Here is a 22,456-nt window from a genome sequence, read left to right on the forward strand (position 1 = left end):
TAGCAGGGATGTTAGCTCAGCTGGTTTATTGTACCATCCAGTCCGCCTGAATTTCGCCGCAAAGCGACCTGAATCGATACCATTTGACAACCTATATCCACGCAGGGGTAGAGACAATGATGTAGTCGTTTGGTATTCGTTGTAATCCTTAGCTGTATGTTGATTTAGTGCGTGTGTGTTGTGTTGTGTTATGTTAGACATTATTTTGTGTTTTCATCGCCGCACCCACCATATTTATTTTTTATTGTGGGCTAGCTAGCGAACTGGAAGCTAACACTGGCTCTGGAGCAGCAGGTGTAACATTATTTGAATAACAGAGAGCGACCAACCATCTACTAGAAAAGCATCGCTGTTTGCTAAATTTGTTTACAAGATCATTTGACATCATATTTGATTCAGATTGATGCCACATTTTGACCAGATTAAGCCCATTAACGTTAATTTGTTAGCCGGTTAACGCGCGGTAGTCATCATGACAGGGGAGAAGATACGCACCATGCGAAAGGACCACAACAAACCCAACAAAAATGAGGAGATACACGACACGTACGATGAGACCTCAACCGGGACTATCCCTAACGGTACCGGTAACCATTTAAAATCCAACAAGGCTTTTCAGAAATCAGAGAAAACCTCGGCACTGCAACAGCAGCTCAATGAAAACAACATTAATGGAAATCCATCACCAATTGGCACCATTGTCAATGATAACAACAAGAACCCAATAATCCTGAGCACTGAGGACTTGGACTTCCCCGTTCATGAGTGTGTGTTCAAAGGTGATGTGAGGAGGCTCTCCTCTCTCATCAGGACCCACAGCATCTCTCAGAAAGATGTACATGGTGAGCTATGTTCTGTCTTTTTGAGTATTTTTTTGAGTAGTATGTTTATTTGTATATGTACTCAGGAGATCATCTTACGTGCTTCTCTTTCAGGGAACACACCTCTTCACCTGGCTGTGATGATGGGCCACAAAGGTAAAAGTGATAGAAAAATGTAATGTGTAAACTAGATGTTTAATCCTACCAGGCTATTGTCACACACAGGATTAACAAAAATGAGCCAAATAAAGCTTCTTAGATGGTAATCCACTGTGCTCCAAGGCCTAATAATGTGACATTGTTATTATTATCTGTATTAAAGGGCTTTGGACATCCTCATCAAAGTCCCTTTTTAAAAGCACACCAGTTTTAATTTTATTTTTCAGAGTAACCTCCATGCTCCTGTATTCATCATGTCTTACGGACTTTTGCAGTATCAGGATAGCATGTAGCTGTACGTTTAACATAGTTGTCATCTTAAGGAAACACATCACTGATTACATCCAATACAGCTGATTTAGGATGGAAAAAAGTATACCTTGTTATGCATTGCAGCATAATTATGTAAAGTATTATTTATACAGCCCTAAATAACAAATAAGTCCCTTCCAATCTGTACAATAAACAACACCCTCTGACCCAGCTGCGGCGTTATGGGTGGGCCTACTGGACCTAGGCCCACCCACTCTGGCACTGGGCCCACCCATTCATTGATCAAAAATGAATGGGCGAAAATATAGTTTCCAACATTTTTGATCAAAATGAACAATTAAATAATAAAATAATAGCAAACATGTGTTTCCCTTTAAAAAATAAATAAAATTAAAAGCAACATTAATTAACGTAATCAGGCCGAACTCATAGTCGAAGCGCGGGAGCAAACACATCGTAGAACGTCTTGCGGTCGCACGCAGACGAAGGAGGACAGTGGACTGGACAGACACAAAAAAATATACCGCGCTCACTAACGATGTCACAACAATCGATGTTCAGGTTTTTTTTAAAGAGCAAGAACAGAGTCGCCGCCGCCGGAACCACCACACTCATCATCCTCACAGCAGGTACCGCCTCAGAGAGACGAGTGTGTTTAATGTTGTGCCCGGTTCGGTGCCCACTGGTATGACAAGTACACATTCTTGGAGTATAGCATTAGCAAGGACAGTGTGTTTTGTAAAATGTGCAGGCATTTTGGAGAGAGAGGCAGGGCCGGCGGAGAAGATACATTCAGTCGCCATGGTTACAGGGACTGGAAACACATCGACTATGCTCTCAGTAAACACGAATGTCATTCTAAGTATAGCCTATTTTTATTAGATTATTAACAAAAATCGTGAGAAAACATTTGAACAGGCCCAGCCGAAATTACATTGGCCCGCCCACAATTGAAATCCTGGCCCCGCGGCTGCTCTGACCTTAGAAACATCTTGATAATCAAAGGCAGAAAGGGGAAAAGAGAACTTTGTCTAAATATTGTTTTGTGTGTTCTTTCAGAATGTGCCCTCCTCCTCCTGGCCCATAACGCTCCTGTAAAGTTAAAGAATGCACAGGGATGGAGCCCTCTAGCAGAAGCCATCAGCTACGGCGACAGGCAGATGAGTGAGTTTCTGTCAACAAGGCTCTGAACCGCTGTCTGCTTTCCTGGGGTTTTCATATTTGGATGTGTTTATGGTTTCAATTTCATACCTGCAATAATATACTTATAACAGTGGGTTCGGTGATGCATGTCTGACGGGCCGATATAGTTACGAAGGCTTCATGGTGTCAGCTTCAGTCTCAATTTGAAGCATAGTCAGTCATTCTGACATCTGGAACTGCTTTCTGTTTGAATGCTTACATGGTATCAGCTTTGATAAATGTCAGCCCTGTGGTCGTGCTGTGTTCAGGAAGTATCTCAGATAACTCTGTACAGTGTTTCTGCTGTAACTTGAGGGATACAATCAGTTGTACATCTCAGGATAGCTTAGAAGAAAAAGACAAAACATTTTGCTTTCAAGAGAAAGCCATCGTTTTATTTACTACTTTCTTCCATATAATGTTACTAATGTGAGCATCAACTTTTTTCATCTTGTGTTTTGCAAATTGTTGAAAAGGGCCAACGGGGCTTAAAGTTGACAGCTTATGTGTGAACGTTTTGTGAGTGATTTAAGTGTTTAAAGATAGCTATCAGGTTGTTCCAGTTTAAAAGATAAAAGTGGGGATTTTCTCTGAGCACTCATCATCCAGATGTGCTGGAACGCAGCCTGAACTCTGGCTTAGTGTGAGCGCACACTCCCCCCCCCCTCCGGCCTAATGATGATGATGCTGCTGCTTTTAGACCTGACATCCAGAGAAAAAGAGTCAAATGACACGTGAAAGGCACCAACTAATGCCTCTGGGACGAATTCACAGTTTTTTGCTTTTTTTTTTAGGTTGTGGTTAGGGATGTCCCGATCGCCTTTTTTTGCTCCCGATCCGATTCCGATCATTTGATTTTGACAATTTGCCGATACCGATTTTTCCCGATCCGATCTTCATGCAATGCATTAAGAGAAAAAAAAGAAAAAAGCATTCAAGTTGTCCCTTAAGGTTATTTTTTAATTTAAATTGGATATACTATCCAACATGGATATAGCTTCTTTCTTTCACAGCAGCATTGGATCAGTTCAGTTATGCAGCATTGGATCAAAACAAAATAAAGCTTATCAGTACTCGTTAGCTTACTGCTACAATTAGACACTGCGCCCTGCCCACTCTGTTGCCAGATTTGAGAGAAATAAGCAGGTCTATGAAAACAAGCCCCAAAGAAGCAACACATACATGATGTTCTGTAATTTGAAACCAAAACTAAGGCCTCAGGATGACTTTAAGACTTGAACATGGTCATTTTTGTTTTGTAACAATGAATACAAAAACTTAAAATAAAAAAAATCCCGATCCCCGATTTTTTTTCTCCCGATTCCGATCTTTTGAAAATCACGCGATCGGCTCCGATCACGTGATCGGATCGGGACATCTCTAGTTGTGGTATTATCTTTGTGTACATAAAGATTAGACTAAAATAAAAGGCAAGCTACATTTCTCATAAAAAGACTGTGTACCAAATCACAGATTTTATGAGAGCCACATTTATATCACTGCTAGTTGCCTTGATAATCTAACTGGAATATCTGCATACCTTTCCTAGTTTGTGATGAAGGTTGTGAGGCCGAGCAGTTGGAGGAATGACCCTCAACCTTGTTAGTATGCGTGGCAGGCTGGGACTGGGACCAGGAATGGCGCTTTGAGAAGGTCACGCCACTCGCAGGGGTGAAGGGGAGGCCGAGAGGGGGCTGGGGAAAGTCACACACATTAGCACGAATATGCAAATACAGGCATAGTGGAGGGTGTTTTATTCAGATCTCTGGTTAAATAATATGCAGCACCAAACTATCTTTCTCTGAGTGAAAAGGACAAATGGAGAATAACGTGTGCTTGAAATCAAATGTGTTGGGTACAGCTTTTCACAAAACACTGCAGTCTCGTCATCACCTTTCGCTTTTACACATGTGCACATAGCGTCAGCAGCTATGCAATGACGAGCTGCAGCCAGCGCCTCGTCAGCACTTCTCTCTTCAGGCACGTCCAATGTTTCCCTGCTGGTGGAGATACCCAGGGTGCCTCTGATAAATGTTGATTTGTTGGGGGTCCACGTGGTGTTGCTTGTTGTGCCCTAGAGAAAGAGCTGCATCAGTTGGATCAGCTCATCTAATCAGTGCTGCTGCTGCTGCTGTAAATTTGTCTTGGGTTTCTTCTGGGGCAATAATATGAATATTTCAGTCATACTGTTGTTGTTAATACACAGTTGACTTTGTTTAGTTATATCTAGAGGTCATGTAAATGTGTATTTATGAGGCATCTTCTTTCAGGTGTACATGTGTTACAGTTTTCCTGTCATATCCTTGTTTCTTCAGTCACAGCAATACTGAGGAAATTAAAGCAGCAATCCAGGGAGAGCGTGGAGGATAAGAGGCCAAAACTACTGAAAGCTCTAAAGGAGGTTTGCCACTTCTTTTATTCATTGGCTTTTCAAAATCACTGCAGGCTTTGCAATAATGACTTTTGCCTGTCCTTGAGCATGCTTATTAACTGCTGAAATGCACAATGTGGAATATTCACTGTGCTGTGCCGCGCTACTTTTTATGACCTGTGACATAGTTGTGTTGTTTCTGCAGCTTGGTGACTTTTATCTGGAGCTGCATTGGGACTTTCAGAGCTGGGGTGAGTTTCATATTTCACACAAAGAAAAGTTCAGATACCATTTTCTCAAACATTGATAAGACTGGCCTTGACTTGAAATCACTTTGCTGCATTCTTAGAATTGGGCTGAATTGGTCAGCTGTTGCCTTAATGAATGCTTTTTTTTTTTTAAAGATGACTGTTGTTTCTTAGGCTTTCAATAAAGTACTTGTTGTTATTCACACTATCGTTTATATTTCAGTGCCGTTGTTGTCCCGGATGCTGCCATCTGATGCCTGTAAAATCTACAAGCAGGGCCTTAACATCAGGTAAAACAGTTTGAAAGAATCTCATTCACTGTGTGTTTAAAGCTGCGAATAGTTGATATCCAGGTCGAGGACTTCTTTTAGATTTTAAAAAGTAGGACGGAACACTCTTCACACACTCTCTCCTCTCTTGATTTAGACTTGACACCACTCTCATAGACTTCACTGATATGAAGTGTCAGCGCGGAGATCTCAGCTTCATTTTCAACGGCGAGGCCGAACCCTCCCAGTCTTTTGTGGTTCTGGACAATGAAGCAAAAGTGTACCAAAGAATACACCACGAGGTGAGGGAGTGGTACAACCAGACCTGTGTCATCAGCTGTTTTGATATGAACAGCAACGCCTAACTGTCATTGTTTGTTCCAACAAGGAGTCAGAGATGGAGACCGAGGAGGAGGTGGATATTCTGATGGGCAGCGACGTCTACTCTGCCACTCTGTCCACTAAGTCCATCAGTTTCTCTCGCAGTCAGATCGGCTGGCTGTTCAGAGAGGATAAAACAGTAAGCTTTATGGGACAACCCATTAGTAAAGCTCATTACACATCCAACAACATAAAAGAACCATGTAAAAGATGTTTACAGTAGCTTTTTTTAAACACAGTTCACAAAGCCATGGCATGGTTGAACTTTATAAACTAAAGGCACATTAGATTGTGATTAAATATGAAAACATTGCATGTAGAAAAGGTCGTTGAGGGTTGTTTTGAGCTTGAATTCTATTCAAATTGCCATGGTCTGCTAATCCTCCCAAACATATAATGTGAATGCGGCCTGGTTGTTTATATCAATGGTTATACTGTACGGAAACTCAAAAAGGAACATTGTGTACTTTTAAACTGTCACCATATTTTGCGAATAATAATAATAAGATGAGAGTAGTTTGGCCTTTCCCTAAAGCACTGAATGAGAGGGATCAGAGAAGGGATACAAACAATTGTTTTATTTCCTGTTGATAATCTCACAGCCCTCAGGTTCATGTCAGTTTATTCAAACATCCATCATTTCTCTCCGTACAGAGTTTGCAGCACCGTCAGTCATTTTTGGTGTTTGAAATGTTTTGTTGCACTGTGAATCTAAAAGAGCTGTGGTTACCTAATTGCTATCTTCCGCCTTTCGAAACATGTCTTGCTTCAGGGATGAGAGGAAAGGGGAATTTAAATATGTTGTCTCCTGATAGTTAGTGCAGTCTCACCCTCGGGCTGCACTTTGGCACATTTTAAGAATCCAGCCGTAGTGTTGGGTAATTTACAGGATAATACAGCGACACCTTTTCTGTGCAGGAGAGGGTGGGGAACTTCCTGGCTGACTTCTACACGGTGAACGGGCTGGTGCTTGAGTCCCGGAAACGGCGGGAACACCTTAGTGAGGAGGACATCTTGAGGAACAAAGCGATCATGGAGAGCTTGAGTAAAGGAGGCAGCCTCAGCGAACAAAACTTTGAGGTGAGAGGAAAAAGAATGTCCTAACTTGATCTACCAATGGTTGAAGGTAATGGTGCCCTGATGACTGATTCTTGTCCTGTCCCCAGCCGGTGAGACGGCTGTCCCTCACAGCTCCCGCTCCCAACACACTGTCCTGGGAAGAGTACATCACTTCAGAGCAGGGGAAGTAAGTACTGTAGCTGTAATTCGTAATGCCACAGGGAAGGGAGCAATTTCTCCCCGGTAATAAACTTGTGAAGTGATACTGACTACACCAATTTACAAGAGAATATTTTTGTATATGAAAGCCAATATCTGCTCTTTAAAGGTCACCTATTATGCAAAATCCACTTTTTCATGTCTGTTATACATCAACATGTGTCCGCTCTGTGTAAAGAGATTCTGAAAGATTCAGGAAAAAAGATTCTCTCTCTTTTTGTCCTGATCCATTTATACAAAAACCTGTCTGAAAATGAGCTGATCAGATTTTGGCCACTTTATGATGTCATAACAATTTTTTGGCTTGTTTAACCATTAGCCAATCACCAACCAAGGTAACACCCCCCACACACACACACCTTATCACCTGAATCTTCTCCTAGAGCACAATTGTGTTCTTTTTAACCAATTATCTCTCAGAGGGGCGTGGGGAGGGGCTCCTTATTTTCATCTAAAGTAACAGACAGAGAATCAGCACTTTTGAAACAGGACTGAAACAGAGGGGTTTATGGGATGCTGCAATGCACGATCTGTTTGGTGTTTGGAGCCAAACACTTCAGAGACATTTTTGTATTTGAGACCTATAATATATTGATGAAAAACAGCATAATAGAGGACCTTTAAATCCAAAATATATGAACCAAATATGCATCCGTCACCAAGTCCTCCACCTGTCGTCATGTTGGGGGATTTTTGACTCTATTCTTTCTGCTGCAATTTAACCAGGACAGTTAGAAGACAGTCTCTTCACATGCTGAGTGTTAATATGAAATAAAAGCAATGCATTTCTGTGTTTCTTCGCACCTTCAGGCCACCTCATCTTGGGAGAGAGCTGGTGTGTAAGGAGAGCAAGAAGAACTTCAAAGCTTCTGTAGCTATGAGCCAGGATTTCCCTCTAGGCATCGAGTCGTAAGTACATCCCTTCCTCCTCAGATCTATTTACAAAGCTCTCTGCGCGGATTGATGATGGGGGAATACTCTTGGGATGCTCTGGGGATTTGAGAAAAGCGTAACGTAGAGAAGCAATAGTTAAGATCAGATAATTGGGCCAGGTTAAGCTCTTTGTTTGTGAGCCTCTGATGAGTCAACTGCTCCACCATGTGACAACAGACCGTCAGTGCTTTGGATTATTTATTTATTTCAACTAGGCCATTGTTTTGGCTGTGCTCGGTCTGTTTGAAGTAATATATACTCAGAATATATTTAAGTATCTAAAACGGACACTTAAACTGACAGCGACACTGATTTAAAATTGCTCCACTTTAACTTTTTCTTTCCTTAAAATGGTATCTGCTGCTGTCGTCCAGTTACACAACTGTTCTCTCCCTTTTATAAGATATCATTGGTTTTAGTGTAAACTCTTTTTTGAGCTTTAGTTACAATGCTTTGCCTTGAAAATAAAGTGTTTCTTGCTTGCTCCTTTTAGTGATTGTTTTATGAGGAAACATACTACGTTAACTAAGCGTTTTTAAATCTACCTTTCAGTTTTCATGGGCGGAGGTAGTGCAAGTTCATATTGAGAACTCCTGATCATGTAAGCAAGAGTTCCAAGTTGATGGAGAACAAATTGGATCTGAGAAAAGGGGAGTTTCTAGAGCAGTGGTTCTCAAATGGGGGTACGCGGACCCCTAGGGGTACGTTGGAGTACTGCAGGGGGTACGTGAGATTTATTTTATGTTAATGAAAAAAAAAGATAAATATACCAATTTTAGGAAAAGTAACGAATTTTGAGCATTGTGGGTTTTATATTAACAGACTAGAGTTACACATATTTCAAAACACGAAGTTTAATAACTGCAGTTGCCTCCCTGTCAGAATGACAAAGATCCTCAGTGAAGCACAAGCCCATGTTTCTCACTACATTGTAAGTACAACTTATTAAAAAGATCATTTCAATGCAACTAATGTCGTCTTAGTGTTATTGCATGATGTTAAAATTGGTTGGCCATGAATTTAGTGATGGATTGTAAACATTTGAAATGTAGCGTTTAAGTGTTTCTCAGTTACAATGTTGTTGTTCAAGTACCTCTTTATATAGGCTTTTTTTCCCTAACAAATCGTTTTTGCGCTGATCAGGGGGTACTTGGCTGAATCTTTTTTTCAAAGGGAGCACATTATTGAAAAAAGTTTGAGAACCACTGCTCTAGAGGATACAGGATGTTACACTGAGTGGATCAGGACGCAGGATTCACACAGGATGTGGTTTTGTGTTTTCCTCTAGGGGTTACAGGCAGTGCTGTAAAATATTACTGGGACATCACGTAGTAAATTGCTTTATCTCCTCTGCTGAATAAACCCTAATGGAGCTTGCAATAAAACCCAACCCTTTACAATAGCTAATGGTTTTTTAATGTGATTTGTTTCCTTCTCATAAGCATTCTGTGCTTTGTAATGTTACAAATATCTTTTACTCACTTCTCTTAAAATGTTCCGTTTAATGTCATTAATCACCAAAACAGACCATTGCTATGATGGCAGAGAAATTACAATTTTTGTTTTGTTAGCGGATTGCTTTTTATTTATAGTCTTAAAATGATGCATTTTACAGACTGTAGCCTCTAGCTTTTCAGTCTGAGCCCCGCTAGTTTTCTTTCTAACCATTTCTTTAGAGAATAGTTTACAACTGAGATGTCGAGTCAGTGTAATTGAATACATGTTGTGATTGAAAGCCTCTGTCAAAGCTGACATATCAGGATACAAATTATTATACCAGTAGTTTCCAACCTGGGGAACACAAGATACATCTGAGGGATAGCTGAATTATTGACTTGGCAATACACCTTACTAAGAGGGAAACAGTTTAAAGAAGTTTCAAGAGCATGTTAGCTTTATTATGGTTAGCATGTAGAGGTTAGCATTTAGCTCAAAGCCTCGCTGTGCGCGGTTATTGCTTTGTTATTGTAAAACAAAAATCAAATAAAACATAACTGTTTGCGCCATTGTTTCTCCCTAAATGGGGAGGCGTGTGGCGCAGTGGGATAGTGCGTTGGTGTTCGGATCAGGGGAGCACAGGTTCAAACCCCACTGCAGTCAGCATGCCGTTTCACACACTTCACCCCAAATTGCTCCTGTTGACATTGCCCACAGTATTGAGTATGGAGGTGTCTTTGGATAAAAAGCGTCTAACATGTAATGTAATAGAATAGAATAGGGGAGGGATGAAACCCTCTTTAATGGTCACACATGCAGAGCACACAGCACACACAGTGAAATGTGGCCTCTGCATTTAACCCATCCTAGTACCAGGAGTCTAGTACTAGGAGCAGCTAGTGTACAGCGCCCGGGGAAAAAGAAGAAGATTCAACTTATTGTCATTAAGTAGTACAGGTATGTAATGAAACGGTTTTTCTCTGCATTTGACCCATCCTAGTGTTAGGAGCAGTGGGCTGCCGTTATGTACGGCGCCCGGGGAGCAGTGTAGGGAACGGTGCCTTGCTCAGGGACACCTCGGTAGCACTTGGTCTTTTAAATGGTCACAATTCAAGATACTGTTATATCAAACTCACTTTCCTCTTCCTCTAGGTTATTAAACGTGTTGGAGGTCATCGCCCCGTTCAAGCACTTCAACAAACTCCGGGAGTTCGTTCAGATGAAACTTCCTCCTGGGTTTCCAGTTAAACTCGGTGGGTGTTCAGACATACCGCTGCTCTCCTGTGAGAGGGCGAGCTTGTCCAAAAACACAGAATAACGTTTCCTTCTTGTGTTTTCCCCCTCGCAGACATCCCCGTCTTCCCCACCATCACAGCAACCGTCACCTTTCAGGAATTCCGCTATGACAAATTTGAAGCCTCTACTTTCGTCATCCCGTCTGAATACAAAGAAGATCCCAGTCGCTTCCCCGACCTCTGACCTGTCAACAAATCTGACACAAACAGGAAATGACCAGCGGGTTAATATGTGCGAGACAAAAAAAGAGGGAATCCTGTCATGTTTTAATCTTATATATTGTATCCGTTTAAAAAAAAAAAAAAAAAAAAAAAGTAACTGGTGTTATTGATCAGTTATTGTTCATTTTTGCTGAAGGATCCAAAGTGAATTGATGCAAACGGATGTAACTCGAGCGCCATCTTACAAATAGATGCTTATTGGCAGGTTTTTTTTGTGAAATGAGTGATAGCTTTCGTTGTATTAGCTGTTCACCACCTGAGCACCTCAATGCGCTGCTCCATGCTGCTGTAACTTCCTGTGAAACTGTCAGAAGGCAGTCTGGACTCCTCACCACCACTGTTTTAATATCTGCTCTTATATCCTCATCTCTTATAAGACTTATTACTGAAATGTCATTCTTTCAAAACTGCACTGACACTGTAAATAATTCACTTCTCATCTGTAATTCATAAGATCACAGATATAGCTATATCCTCAAACTGAGCTTAATATTCATTTATAAATGATGTACTATATATAAATGTATAAACTCAAAAGTAACACTGTGTAGCAATATATTTCCAGTACGTACGAATGTTTTTAACCATCTGGGGGAAGGTTTAGCATAACAACACATTAACAGTTTCGATATCCAATCCTTTTCCCCACTGCAGGAAGCAAGGTCCTGTGCGTTCAGGTTAGCTCATGTTACCTCTCGGCTGTCTCCATGTTTGTCGTGAAAGAAATCTGTGCTCGGTGTGAGTGGATCATTGTTCTGTAGCAACGGTTGTTGTGTGTCTATTTGTGTGTGGGAGATGGGTTATCAGGTAAACTGTTCTTAGTTTAATACTGCTCTGATATTAAGTGTATTTAAGGCATGCAATGGCCGTGTTGGCCTACTGGATCACATGCATCTTTAAGCTATATTCTCAGAGCGATTTATTGGTACCAAGATTAAGGAAAACTTGGAACACTTTGTAACAACTTTTAAGTTCTTACAAAACCTCATTGATGGTTGCGTTCATTTCTTTCTCCTTTTTAATCCAATGAGATTAAACTAAACTGTGAAGTTGATATTGCTGGTGAAACCTGAACATGTCCAGATGGGAAATAATATGATCCATTCAGTTGTTTCTGGCTTCAGCTTATATGTACTGCAACCATACCTACTTCACGTCCCTTTAAATAAAGCACCAGCATCACGTTTCAACCGACTTTGTGCAAGTACAATAAAAACACAGTATTTCATGAAATATTGGTCGACCGTCACTTATTTGACTTTAAGCATGTATTGGGAGAGCTGGTGATTGAGGTACTTTTACTCTCAATTATTTTGAGCTAAAAACAGTTTGGTTCAAGGCAGCAGCTAATTTATTTTTTTCCTCTGAATGTTCAATCGAAACCAAGTGAATAATGCTTACAGTCAGTAAATCACAAATATAGGATAATTGGAAGCTGGAAATTGTAAATGTTTAAATAATGAGTCATAAATATAGTAAAATAATTTTTCTTTTTTTAAAATAGTATTTGAACGTGTCGGCTCTTCGTACCTATAAACAAAGTCTTGTTTTTTTCCAAATAGGCTTTATTATAAAAGAAATCCTTGATAAAACAATCGACACTTTCAAATAAGAAACAAACGTATTAACTGTTTCGAGAAGTTGAGGGAAGAGGCCTGAACAACACACCACAACACAAAAATAATGTAAAAGATACAATATGTGTAAAAAGGTGACAAGCTCGAGAAAAGCAAAGCAAACCTACTTCCAGTTTAAACAGACTATGATTTTTTCCGGAGGCAAAAGCATGAGGGTACTTTAAAGCTATGGGACATATGGCCAACTCTTCAAAATGTCAATACAGCGACTCTTCTGTGCGAAAAATCATTACATTTGACGCTCACTTCACATTTTTAGATCGACCCCAGTGGGGAATAAAGTCGTAACATGTTTACGACCAAAACAGAAAGGAGGGACAAAGATGGACGACCTAATCACTGACATCCATGTCCTCTTCGTGGTGGTCGTCAGCTCCGTTTACTTTGGCCTGCCGCGCGGTGCCGTTACCTTCGACAGACTGAGGAGACAAAGCAGAGTCGTCAGAATCTTTCCTGTCCGCTCGCTCCTTCCCGCTGTCATAGCCTTGCTCTTCCTCATCATAATCCCTGGTGATCTGTGAAAGGAAGCCAATGGATGGAACATTTTAAAGCATAGACAGCCCCCGGGTTTACACCAGAACAACAAAGCTCGTGGCGAGGTAAAGGCACCGTGCTGACCTTGACATCTCCTTTCTCTCCGTCAGATTTCCTCTCCCGGTCTCGCTCTTTGTCTTTGCTCTTCTTCTTCTTGCTGGTGGAGCGTTCGCGTTCCTCTCGATTGCGCTCTTTATCAATCTTTCGCTCCCTTTCCTTCTCTTTTTTCTTTTCCTTCTTGTGTCTGGAGGGAGGAGAGGAAACGTCAGGTGTGTCATAATATGGGTTGGATCTAAGTACAGTTGGTTTGAATCCAATACATCAGCGGTTTTCAAAGTGTGAGGCGCGCCTCCCCTGGGGGGCGCCAGAGAGCTTCAGGGGAGGCGCAGCGTGAGACACAAAAGAACGAGAAAAAGACGAGTAAAGTGACACTTGCCCACTTGTGGCTGTCTGTGGAGACCGAGTTCCCCCACCTCGACAAAAAGGCTGTAAAAGTGCTCATTCCCTTCCCCTCCACCTACCTGTGTGAGTGCAGGTTTTCCGCATTGACTTTGATCAAAAGCAAGTACCGGTAAAGGCTGCAGCCAGAGTATGATCTGCGTTTATTCCTGTGTGCATCAAAGACGCAGACTCATTGTTCCCACTAAAGTAGGGGTGAGTGTAACGGGGTAACGTTCAGTGTGTTGACGGGAGCATATAAGGATTTATCCACCATGTTGAAAATGTTAAAAAAAATATGTCTTGAGAACACGGCGTGCGGAAATATACGGGTCGTGCTGCAGCTAGATGTGCCTGTCCTCTGTAAGAAGGTGTAGGCGACTGACATGCAAGGAAGAACGGCTGTCCACAGGCTGTTCCAACTTTAACAACTGTATCAACTTCCAGGGTAGTGAATTGAACATGCAATTGTAATTGGGTGTGTGGTATATTTTCATGCACGGACACGCATGTTCCACAACACACAAACTGAACAACACTCAATCTTCCGATCGCTACCAGCGTCCTTGCGATCTTGTTATAATAACAAGTGCACGTTACTGTTGCAATATGGTTGAGACCATTCGGGCTTATTCTAGAGGGGTGCAAGGAATAGTCCAAGTAGTGGGGGAGTTTTATACAATATGTTTAAAACATAAAAATAAAAAGGTTTTAAAAAGTTATTGTTTAATGTTTTAAGGAGGTGACGCTACTCAGCCAATCAAATCGGTGCAGTCAGCACGATAGATTCAAACACACACACACACACAGAGACGAGACAAGAGGAGAGAAACAGTCGGAGTAATTTCAAATGGCAGAAGGTAGACAGCGAAAACAGAGCATTTAATTACATTTTCTCTTACTGGACCTCTTTGAAATGCAATTGAATACCCCTGCATTATAGCAACAATAATAATAATAATAATAACAGCAATAATAATTGGGAGGGGGGGCGCGGCTGTTCTTATGTTCTCTGAGGGGAGGCTCAGCTACCCACACTTTGAAAACCCCTGCAATACATCATTACATATTGTTGACTTTTAGTTCTCGTTTGGTTAACATAAAGTACTTCCTGGTATGAAGTAGAGCTGAACAATTAATCGATTTGAAATGATGCGATTATCAAATCGCAAAGCCTGCGATTTTTTTTAACATCTTTTTTTTTCTTTCTTGTTGGTCAGTCATCCACACCAATCAGAAGTGCTGTGCTCCACATGTACCAGCCATTGTTAACCAATCAGAAGTGGCCCATGATAGAAGGTGATAGACAGATTGATCCAATCACCTGCCAAGTATTTTTGAAAGTGCCTGCCCTTTCCAAATGGCTTCCAATGGAGCTCTCCTAGATGGTTTGGTGAAACAAACCATCTGAGTCAGGTTAGTAATGCTCCATCACATGTTTCTATTACAGGGTGAACCTTAAACTGAAGCTTGACTTTAAAGCAACCCAACCGAAGTTTCATGTAAGTTTAGTTCTTTCACTCGTAGCTCGGGCTGCGGGGGTGCTAGAGACGGGAGCACGTTGATAAGACCTTCCTAGCCGGAGTTATGGCCGCATTTTACAATAAACATACGTTGGGTCGCTTAAAAACAAATATCGCAAATCGCAATCGCAATATTTGTCAGAAAAATCGCAAATAGATTTTTTCCCAAAATCGTGCAGCCCTAGTATGAAGCACAAATATTTCACATCAAAATACCAACCGTCGAGGAGATGGAGTCTTTTTTTTAGGAGGAGATCGGCTCTTGCTGCGACTTTTCCTGCGTCTCCTGTGTAGCAGAACAGGAACAACATGTATTACGTGGAGACTGAGATCCCTGGCCACAGAATGAACGTTTATTTTGACAGGTTTTTGTTTCGGCTGCCGAGATCCACTCACCGTTCCTCGCTGCGTGACCTCCTGGTTGTGCTGTAGCTTTTAGGCGGTGTTTTGGATCGTCTTTTCCCTGAATCGTCTTTCTTTCTATCCCTGTAGATACCGTTTACGTTAGAAATACAGTTTCACATCAGGCTTCAGTTCATCTTCAAACCATCATGTGTATAGCGGTAAACCCACCGTGATCTGCTCGGAGATCGCTTGCTTTGGTCTCTGGAGTCGGTGTGTCTCCTGCGGGGGCTTTTGGAGCGCTTCCTGCTTCTGGAGTTGGACCGCCGCCGCTGTGATTTGCTCCTGGTTCTCCTGCAACCGTACAGTTTGATCAATTCACTGTATTGGGAAACTACCACAGATAAAGTCATAGTAGTACAACACACCTGTGTTTTGAACGTGATCTGGATCGCCTCCTCCTGGACCTGGATCTAGAGCGAGAACGCTTCTTTTTGCTCTCTTTATCTGCAGGAGAGAAGGGAAACTAAATTCATTAGTAATGTACAAATAAAATTCAAAAGGACTTTTTTGAAAATGGTAAAAAAAAGGAATATCACGACACGAACACTATTACTAACACAAAACTATTATTATTGACTGTAGTTCCAGTAATCCAAAATTCCATTCACAGATAGCTAATAAGCTTGACTCGGACAAGATACGTCTCAGGATAGTTTGTTTGACTCTTTACTTAAACAAAAGGTATCAAATACAAACTCATATTTTCTCAGGTCAAAAACTATGTTGCTCTTTGACACACACACACACACACACACACACACACACACACACACACACACACACACACACACACACACACACACACACACACACACACACACACACACACACACACACACACACACACACACACACACACACACACACACACACACACACACACACACACACACACACACACACACACACACACACACACACACACACACACACACACACACACACACACACACACACACACACGGCTATAACATCTCGTAATCACAAACAGCTGCAGTCGTCTATGCCGTCAATTTCACACGGCTGGTTCAGTTAAATTATATAATAGCACTAACAACAAAGGATTATAATATTCAAATATATCAAACTATACATTTTAACTAATGCTGTCAAAATTATCGCGTTAACGGCGGTAATTAATTTTTTGAATTAATTGCGTTAAAAATATGTAACGCATTTAACGCATGTGCAGAATGGCCCGCCCCATACATCCCACCAGTGGCAGCGCTGGGGTGGGCTACAGCCATACCAAGAAATGGCTTAGCCCCACCTTGAAAAATGATGTTAAAGTAAGCTAAATAAAGTCCGCCAACTCGCGCCGAGTAAATTGCACAGACAGCAGTTAGTAAGATTGATTTCAGCCACTTGTCTGGAAATACCGAAGACTAGAAACGTTTTTGAAAACTTTTGTCACGTAGTGATCGTCTTCTCAATAGAACATCTTTGATAATGTGTTCTGGCCAATCAGAATCAAGATAACGGCGTGGTGTTGTTGCAGGAAGTCCTGACGGAGAATACTTTTGCTGTACTACATCTCTATACATCGATACAACATTACGTGTTGATAGAAATCAACACGTAATGAATTAAGACCCCACGGTTTGATGATTGATAGGTGTGTGGGCTGTCTTTCATTTTGACACACAGAACAATGTTATAATAAACATACATACTGTATGTTAAATGGATATATCCGCCTTCTTTCATTTATCTTTCCATTCCCACAACAATATACATAAAGAAATGGCATATTTTGGACATAGTTCGAATGGTGATTAATCATGATTAATTAATTTTTAAACTGTGATTAATCTGATTAAAAATGTTAATCGTTTGAAAGCCCTAATTTTAACATATGGCTCCTACATTGACTGTAAAGCTAAACGTCTGTGCACTCACTTCCTGGTTCAATAGCAGCAGAAATGAGCGACTGGGCCTCTCTCACTCTCTTCATGGCTTCCTCCATCTCTTTATTAGACGCGTCCGCCTTCAGGCTCGCACTCAGGTTTAAGCCTGCAGCCAAAGGATTCAGTCTGAAGGGAAAATAGGAATGAGTTGACTTGTCATTACTACCAGCATGTCTAATTCTTTCATTTGTGATTGTAAACTGCCTTTAGCCACCATTTCCAGAAGACACATTTTGTATGACTTACTTTGGATCGGTCATGAACTTTAGCAGCTGATCAGCGGCCTAAAGAAGACAACAGGAAGAAGGGTTGGACTATGACAGATACTTCATATTTAACTTCAAGTCAATGTCATTCAACAAAGCCGCTCACCTGTGGGTTCATATTGTGTCCTGGGAATCCAAATGCAGCCATCGCATCCATGTTCGGAACACCGAAAGGGTTTCCTCCCATCTGGAAATTAAACAAATACAAGCATGTTCAGTAACTTCTGCTATGGCGGCCTGTTGTTTAGATATTGACAACGTACAAGTGTCCATCACACTAAAGAGATCTCCCACAAACTTCCAAATGTTGAACCTTTGTTTTTTAACTAAATACTGAAGAACTTAATAATCTGTCTGCTGATGAAGAACATGTAATATCCTCTGTAGCCTGTTACCAAACAGACTTTGAGCTGAGATTGTTTATATAGAAAAAATACAGAAATATAAAATACAATAACTTGAATAGGTCACCTGTTATGCTCTTTTTCCAATACCAAACAATGCCATAAACCTTTCTGTCTCAAAAGTACTAACTGTGTCTGTAGCTTTAAATACAAAATAAGCTGCCACTCCCCACGCCCCTCTGAGAGATGTTTAGTTTAAAAAAGGAGGAGATTCAGGTGTTAACGAGGGTGGGTGTTACTTTGGCTAGTGGTAGCACAACCCAAAGAAAAATGGTGAATCACAAAGTGGCCAAAAATGTGATCAGCTAATTTTCAGACAGCTTTTTATATTAATTGATCAGGACAAAAAGAGAGACTATCTTTTTTTCCTGAAACTTTCCCAATCTCTTAACACACAGGAGGACATATATAGATATATTTATTTATATGTATAAAAGACATGAAAGAGTGTATTTTGCATAACAGGTGACCTTGAAGTAGTAGATTAGAGTCTTACAGCTGGATTGGACATGGGATTGGGCAGTGGGAGAAGTCCTCCTCCTGGCAGGATTCCTGCAATAGCGTTTGCTGGCGCCAACAGAGACAAAGCTTTAGCCTCATCTGGAATAGATCCTACAGGAAGATAAAAACAGGCATTAGTAGAGAACGACATATTCACACACATCAACTACAGAGAAGACACTTTGGAAAAGACAAACAGAAAAAGTCTTCACACTGCAATTGCTCAAATAAGGTTCAACAACATGGTTACCTTACAGATCAGAGAAGACTTCCCTATATTCAACATAATCATTGAAGTGACATAACTATTGCTGGAATATATCACACTACTCCAATGAACACTGCCAAGAATATATCACCTGAACGTGTTTTTTAAGTCATGAACCAAAGGTTAGCAAGCACAGCTGCTTCTCCAGTTGGGTGAGCCCTCAATTTTCATTGAGACGTTTACTGAAACAAGCGACTCACGCTGGCGGCTTCGCTACTAAAAGCACACAGAGAAAAATCGAGATACACACAGAGAGAATTTTAGGGATTTGGCAAGAACACTATACAAACTATCAGTGTTTACTTACCAAAAACACAAATGTCACAGCATATATTAGTATGACCTAAATGACAATAGCAGATATAGTGTGGCTAGCGTGTCTGCTGCAAATCATTCATCTAGTATCCTTACCTGCCACTGCATCAATCAACCAATAAGATCACAGCATGACTGGTTTGATTTATGTGTGCCAACACAGTCCAATTAAAAGGTAATTTGATCATCTTTATTTGTAAAATGCCACTGATTGTATTTTTAAAATGGCCAAAATCAATACCTCATTGTCATCTCACAGTAAATCCACACCCAAAAATAGTATTTTGACAAAAACACATGACCTAAATACAGACACACAACAATGACAACATGTAAAAAAAAGAGCACACTGAAGAGAGAAATTGCTGCAGGAGACAAAACTTGGATGGTATTTTCAGCAGGGCCTGGTATACAGGACTGGCTGAGCCAGGAAAAAGAACTGTAAAACACAACAACAAAAGAAGACCACTGTTAAAGAGAATATTTACCAACATAATGTCATGTCGGCTCGGCAACTTAGACAAATGATGATGAGATGAAGTATGACTATTATATAAGATAACCAATCATTGACTTGTGTTACTGCGAACATATTGGTAGCTGTGTGCAGAGCCAGCTGCTTGGGTAATGTGGTTTCTGCAAAGGTCATTATTATCAGCCATTGTTTATGTATAGGCCTTTATCACTAAAACAAAAATAACTGCCATTAAAAGATTTTTCTTTCAAGAATGAATTAACATTTTCAAAAGGATAAGACAGACAATATAAAAATGTTGGTTATTGCAACAATACTTTCTGCTCTCAGTCATAATCCCATGTGTTACCTCTGAAATCTTAAGAAGCCGACACATTTTCTCGTAAATCGTTCACATACAGGATTAAATGTGCTTTTCTTGGGGACTGTTTTCACTGTTGGATTAATGAACATCTGGTGTGCTATCGAGTATTAACAGCTGCTGTGCAAACTGGTGGCATTGAGGTTGAGGAATATTGCCACCCGTATCTGTTACGGAGCATTGCTTTAGCTCTCAAATGGCTAAGCAGCATTCATAAGAAGTGTTGCAAAACGAGCACCGTTTCAGGCTATGTCCCCGATATCTGACCTTTACACTCTAAACAAAACCACCTAGAAAAGATTAATTAGACTGAAGGAAAGAGAAGGAGAAGGCAGAGAAAGAATAGAGGACACGAAAAGGCCGGGGTGGGACTTGAATGCTTGCTGGCCTTTGCAAATGTTTACAATCCCCTGTTGGCAGGCAGAGGACCACTTTCAGGCATCCACGAGGGGGCTGCCTTTGCCTTCTTCACTACAAAAATCACACACACACACATACACACACACAAATAACAGAGAGAAGTTTAACAGAGGATAGTCCAATATGGGGGAGAAAATAAAATGCATATGGTTAAGATAACTTCACTGCGGCCGCCACAGCTTGGGAATGTTCAACTCCTAATCTGTAAATGTCTGTGAAGCAGAATTTGGTATACTGTGCTTTCGAAATATAGAGCAAATTATTATTTTAGGCAGAGACATACCGCTTGATATGCATTTACCCAAATAAAGTCCAGTTTATCAAAATAATTGCATTGTGGTGGTAAAACAGCAATGGGATGTGCGACAACAGTATACCAAAGATCTGACAATAGAAGTCTGCTTTAAGGACTTCTTAATGGGAGGGAATGGCATTACCAGTATCATTATCTTTAAAAAGCTCATTTAAAACATACCATTGTTCACATATTAGAAAGATTACAAATGTTTTACTCTTTTAAAATGTTGACTTTACATGCCATTCAATCAACAAGGACCTCTCGTACGTGGAAATAATTAAATGACAAACCTTCGGCAAACGGGACCACAATCAACGCTCTGTCCACAAACACGGTGTTAGTCAGGTGTTGGGACACTCCAACAGACTCTGGCTCCACGAACTTCACAAAGCACACCCGCGATGTCACAGGCATCTGAGAGTCACTGTTGAGGAAGTCACAAATACTACATTAGACGAGTAAAGTTGCAAACAACATCTTTGTTGTCCTCTCCTTTGACAACAAAATGTCCTTTCACATCAGGGTTTCTACAACTTTTGGTTCTCTGACTGGTCTCTAGTATTAGAATCTGGGACACGTATTATACGCAAGATGTTATGAAATTACGTTAAGATTACATGAAAAAAATACACTTATAGGCCAGATTTTTTAAACAATATACCAGCTTTGAGAACACTTGAATGCATCAATAATTATAATCAAAACATATAATAAATGATTCTGAAATAGGCCATTCTGCAGAATGAGTACTTTTACTTTTGTTACTTTGGTTATAGTATGAAGCCAATACTTGTCTTCTTCTACTTGAGTAACATTTTGATTGCAGGACTTTTACTTGTAACAGAGTATTCCTGCACATTACAACTTCTACTGAAGTACAAGATCTGAGTACTTCTTCCACCTCTGATTAAATCCACTAACACACTTTCATCTACTATTATGGACTGAGATATCTGGCAGTATAAAAAGTTATATATGTTTTCTCCTCCTTTAACAGCTGCACAATTCAAATCATACATGAATGCATCACACATTATACTCCAGTGATACAATATATATATTATTGCTAAAATGGCCATTTTGAATAATAGGTACTTAGATTTGGTACTTAAGTATATTTTAATACTTTCACTCATGTAACATTTTAGAATGCAGGACTTTTACTTGGAAAAGTGTATTCCTACACTTTGGTATGTCTATTTTTACTTTAGTATAAGATCAGAGTACTTTTTCCCCCTTTGAGTATGACCAACCAAATCTCATTTTCAAAATGTCATCAAATGTCTTCATAATGGTAAAGAAAAACGTTGGAGAACATGAGTGCTTTAACCAACAAGTCAATTAAGGATGGATATAACTGTAGCATCAGTTGTTAGGTAGCTATAGCGTTATTAGGTGTGCGGTTAGCATGTTAGGCCTAGTTACGTTTCAGGCTCACACAAAGCCAACCAGTTTAAAAACCATGCATCCGATCTGTGACTCCATCATAAATAAAGGAAAGCAGCAGACAGTGAACTCACTCTGGAGGAAACAGCTTCAGTTCTTCGATGGTTCCCAGGAAACCGAACAGTGTTCTCATCTGCTCCGATGTGGTGCTAGGCGACACATTGGTCACCTGGACCACCTTCGTAGTGTAATTCATTGTTTTTCGATTAAAACCGTTCGAACAACAGCACTGTAGTTATCGAATGAACTTAAATAAAAACCAAGGTTAATCGCTGGTTGTTAAAACAGCGTGTTTGTACGAATTTGCGGGCTAGGTGCTAGCTAGCAGTTACGTCTACACACTAACATATCGGCGCCATATTGTATTTCCAGAACGCACTGCGCATGCG

The 22,456-nt window shown here is 40.6% G+C and overlaps 2 protein-coding genes across 4 annotated transcripts; one reads left to right on the forward strand and one right to left on the reverse strand.

The window, feature by feature from the left end:
* Positions 1 to 17: 17 nt before the first annotated feature.
* On the forward strand, positions 18 to 12,717 carry LOC307019751 (ankyrin repeat domain-containing protein 13C-like). Its single transcript, XM_079650840.1, has 13 exons — positions 18 to 842; positions 936 to 977; positions 2,313 to 2,417; positions 4,751 to 4,836; positions 5,012 to 5,057; positions 5,278 to 5,344; positions 5,481 to 5,625; positions 5,712 to 5,843; positions 6,623 to 6,784; positions 6,871 to 6,950; positions 7,793 to 7,891; positions 10,505 to 10,605; positions 10,701 to 12,717. Exons 1-13 carry the CDS (start codon positions 473 to 475, stop codon positions 10,829 to 10,831), a joined length of 1,566 nt encoding a protein of 521 aa, XP_079506966.1. The 5' UTR covers positions 18 to 472; the 3' UTR covers positions 10,832 to 12,717.
* Positions 12,414 to 22,440, reverse strand: LOC307019752 (serine/arginine-rich splicing factor 11-like). Of its 3 annotated transcripts, none has more exons than XM_079650842.1 (12): positions 22,142 to 22,440; positions 20,912 to 21,045; positions 18,480 to 18,595; positions 17,686 to 17,766; positions 17,560 to 17,597; positions 17,306 to 17,439; positions 15,772 to 15,850; positions 15,575 to 15,688; positions 15,398 to 15,487; positions 15,222 to 15,287; positions 13,125 to 13,284; positions 12,414 to 13,021 (listed from the first exon to the last, which is right to left on the reverse strand). In XM_079650842.1, exons 1-12 carry the CDS (start codon positions 22,261 to 22,263, stop codon positions 12,839 to 12,841), a joined length of 1,317 nt encoding a protein of 438 aa, XP_079506968.1. In that variant the 5' UTR covers positions 22,264 to 22,440; the 3' UTR covers positions 12,414 to 12,838. The 3 variants fall into 3 exon arrangements, with proteins under 3 accessions (XP_079506968.1, XP_079506967.1, XP_079506969.1); XM_079650841.1 differs by having other exon boundaries at positions 15,575 to 15,697; positions 22,142 to 22,439; XM_079650843.1 differs by having other exon boundaries at positions 12,414 to 12,925; positions 15,575 to 15,697; positions 22,142 to 22,438.
* Between the last annotated feature and the right edge of the window lie 16 nt (positions 22,441 to 22,456).

The sequence above is a fragment of the Notothenia rossii genome (genome assembly GCF_949606895.1).
Source record: "Notothenia rossii genome assembly, chromosome: 9".
Classification (NCBI taxonomy): Eukaryota; Metazoa; Chordata; class Actinopteri; order Perciformes; family Nototheniidae; genus Notothenia; species Notothenia rossii.

Coding starts and splice junctions, on each gene's coding strand:
- LOC307019752 (XM_079650841.1), bottom strand. CDS start 22,263: ATGAATTACACTACGAAGGTGGTCCAGGTGACCAATGTGTCGCCTAGC. Junction 17,440..17,559: donor AAGTTCATGACCGATCCAAA/GTAAGTCATACA, acceptor TTTTCCCTTCAG/ACTGAATCCTTTGGCTGCAG. Junction 13,285..15,221: donor AAGACTCCATCTCCTCGACG/GTTGGTATTTTG, acceptor TCCTCCCTCCAG/ACACAAGAAGGAAAAGAAAA.
- LOC307019751 (XM_079650840.1), top strand. CDS start 473: ATGACAGGGGAGAAGATACGCACCATGCGAAAGGACCACAACAAACCC. Junction 2,418..4,750: donor CTACGGCGACAGGCAGATGA/GTGAGTTTCTGT, acceptor TTGTTTCTTCAG/TCACAGCAATACTGAGGAAA. Junction 6,785..6,870: donor TCAGCGAACAAAACTTTGAG/GTGAGAGGAAAA, acceptor TCCTGTCCCCAG/CCGGTGAGACGGCTGTCCCT.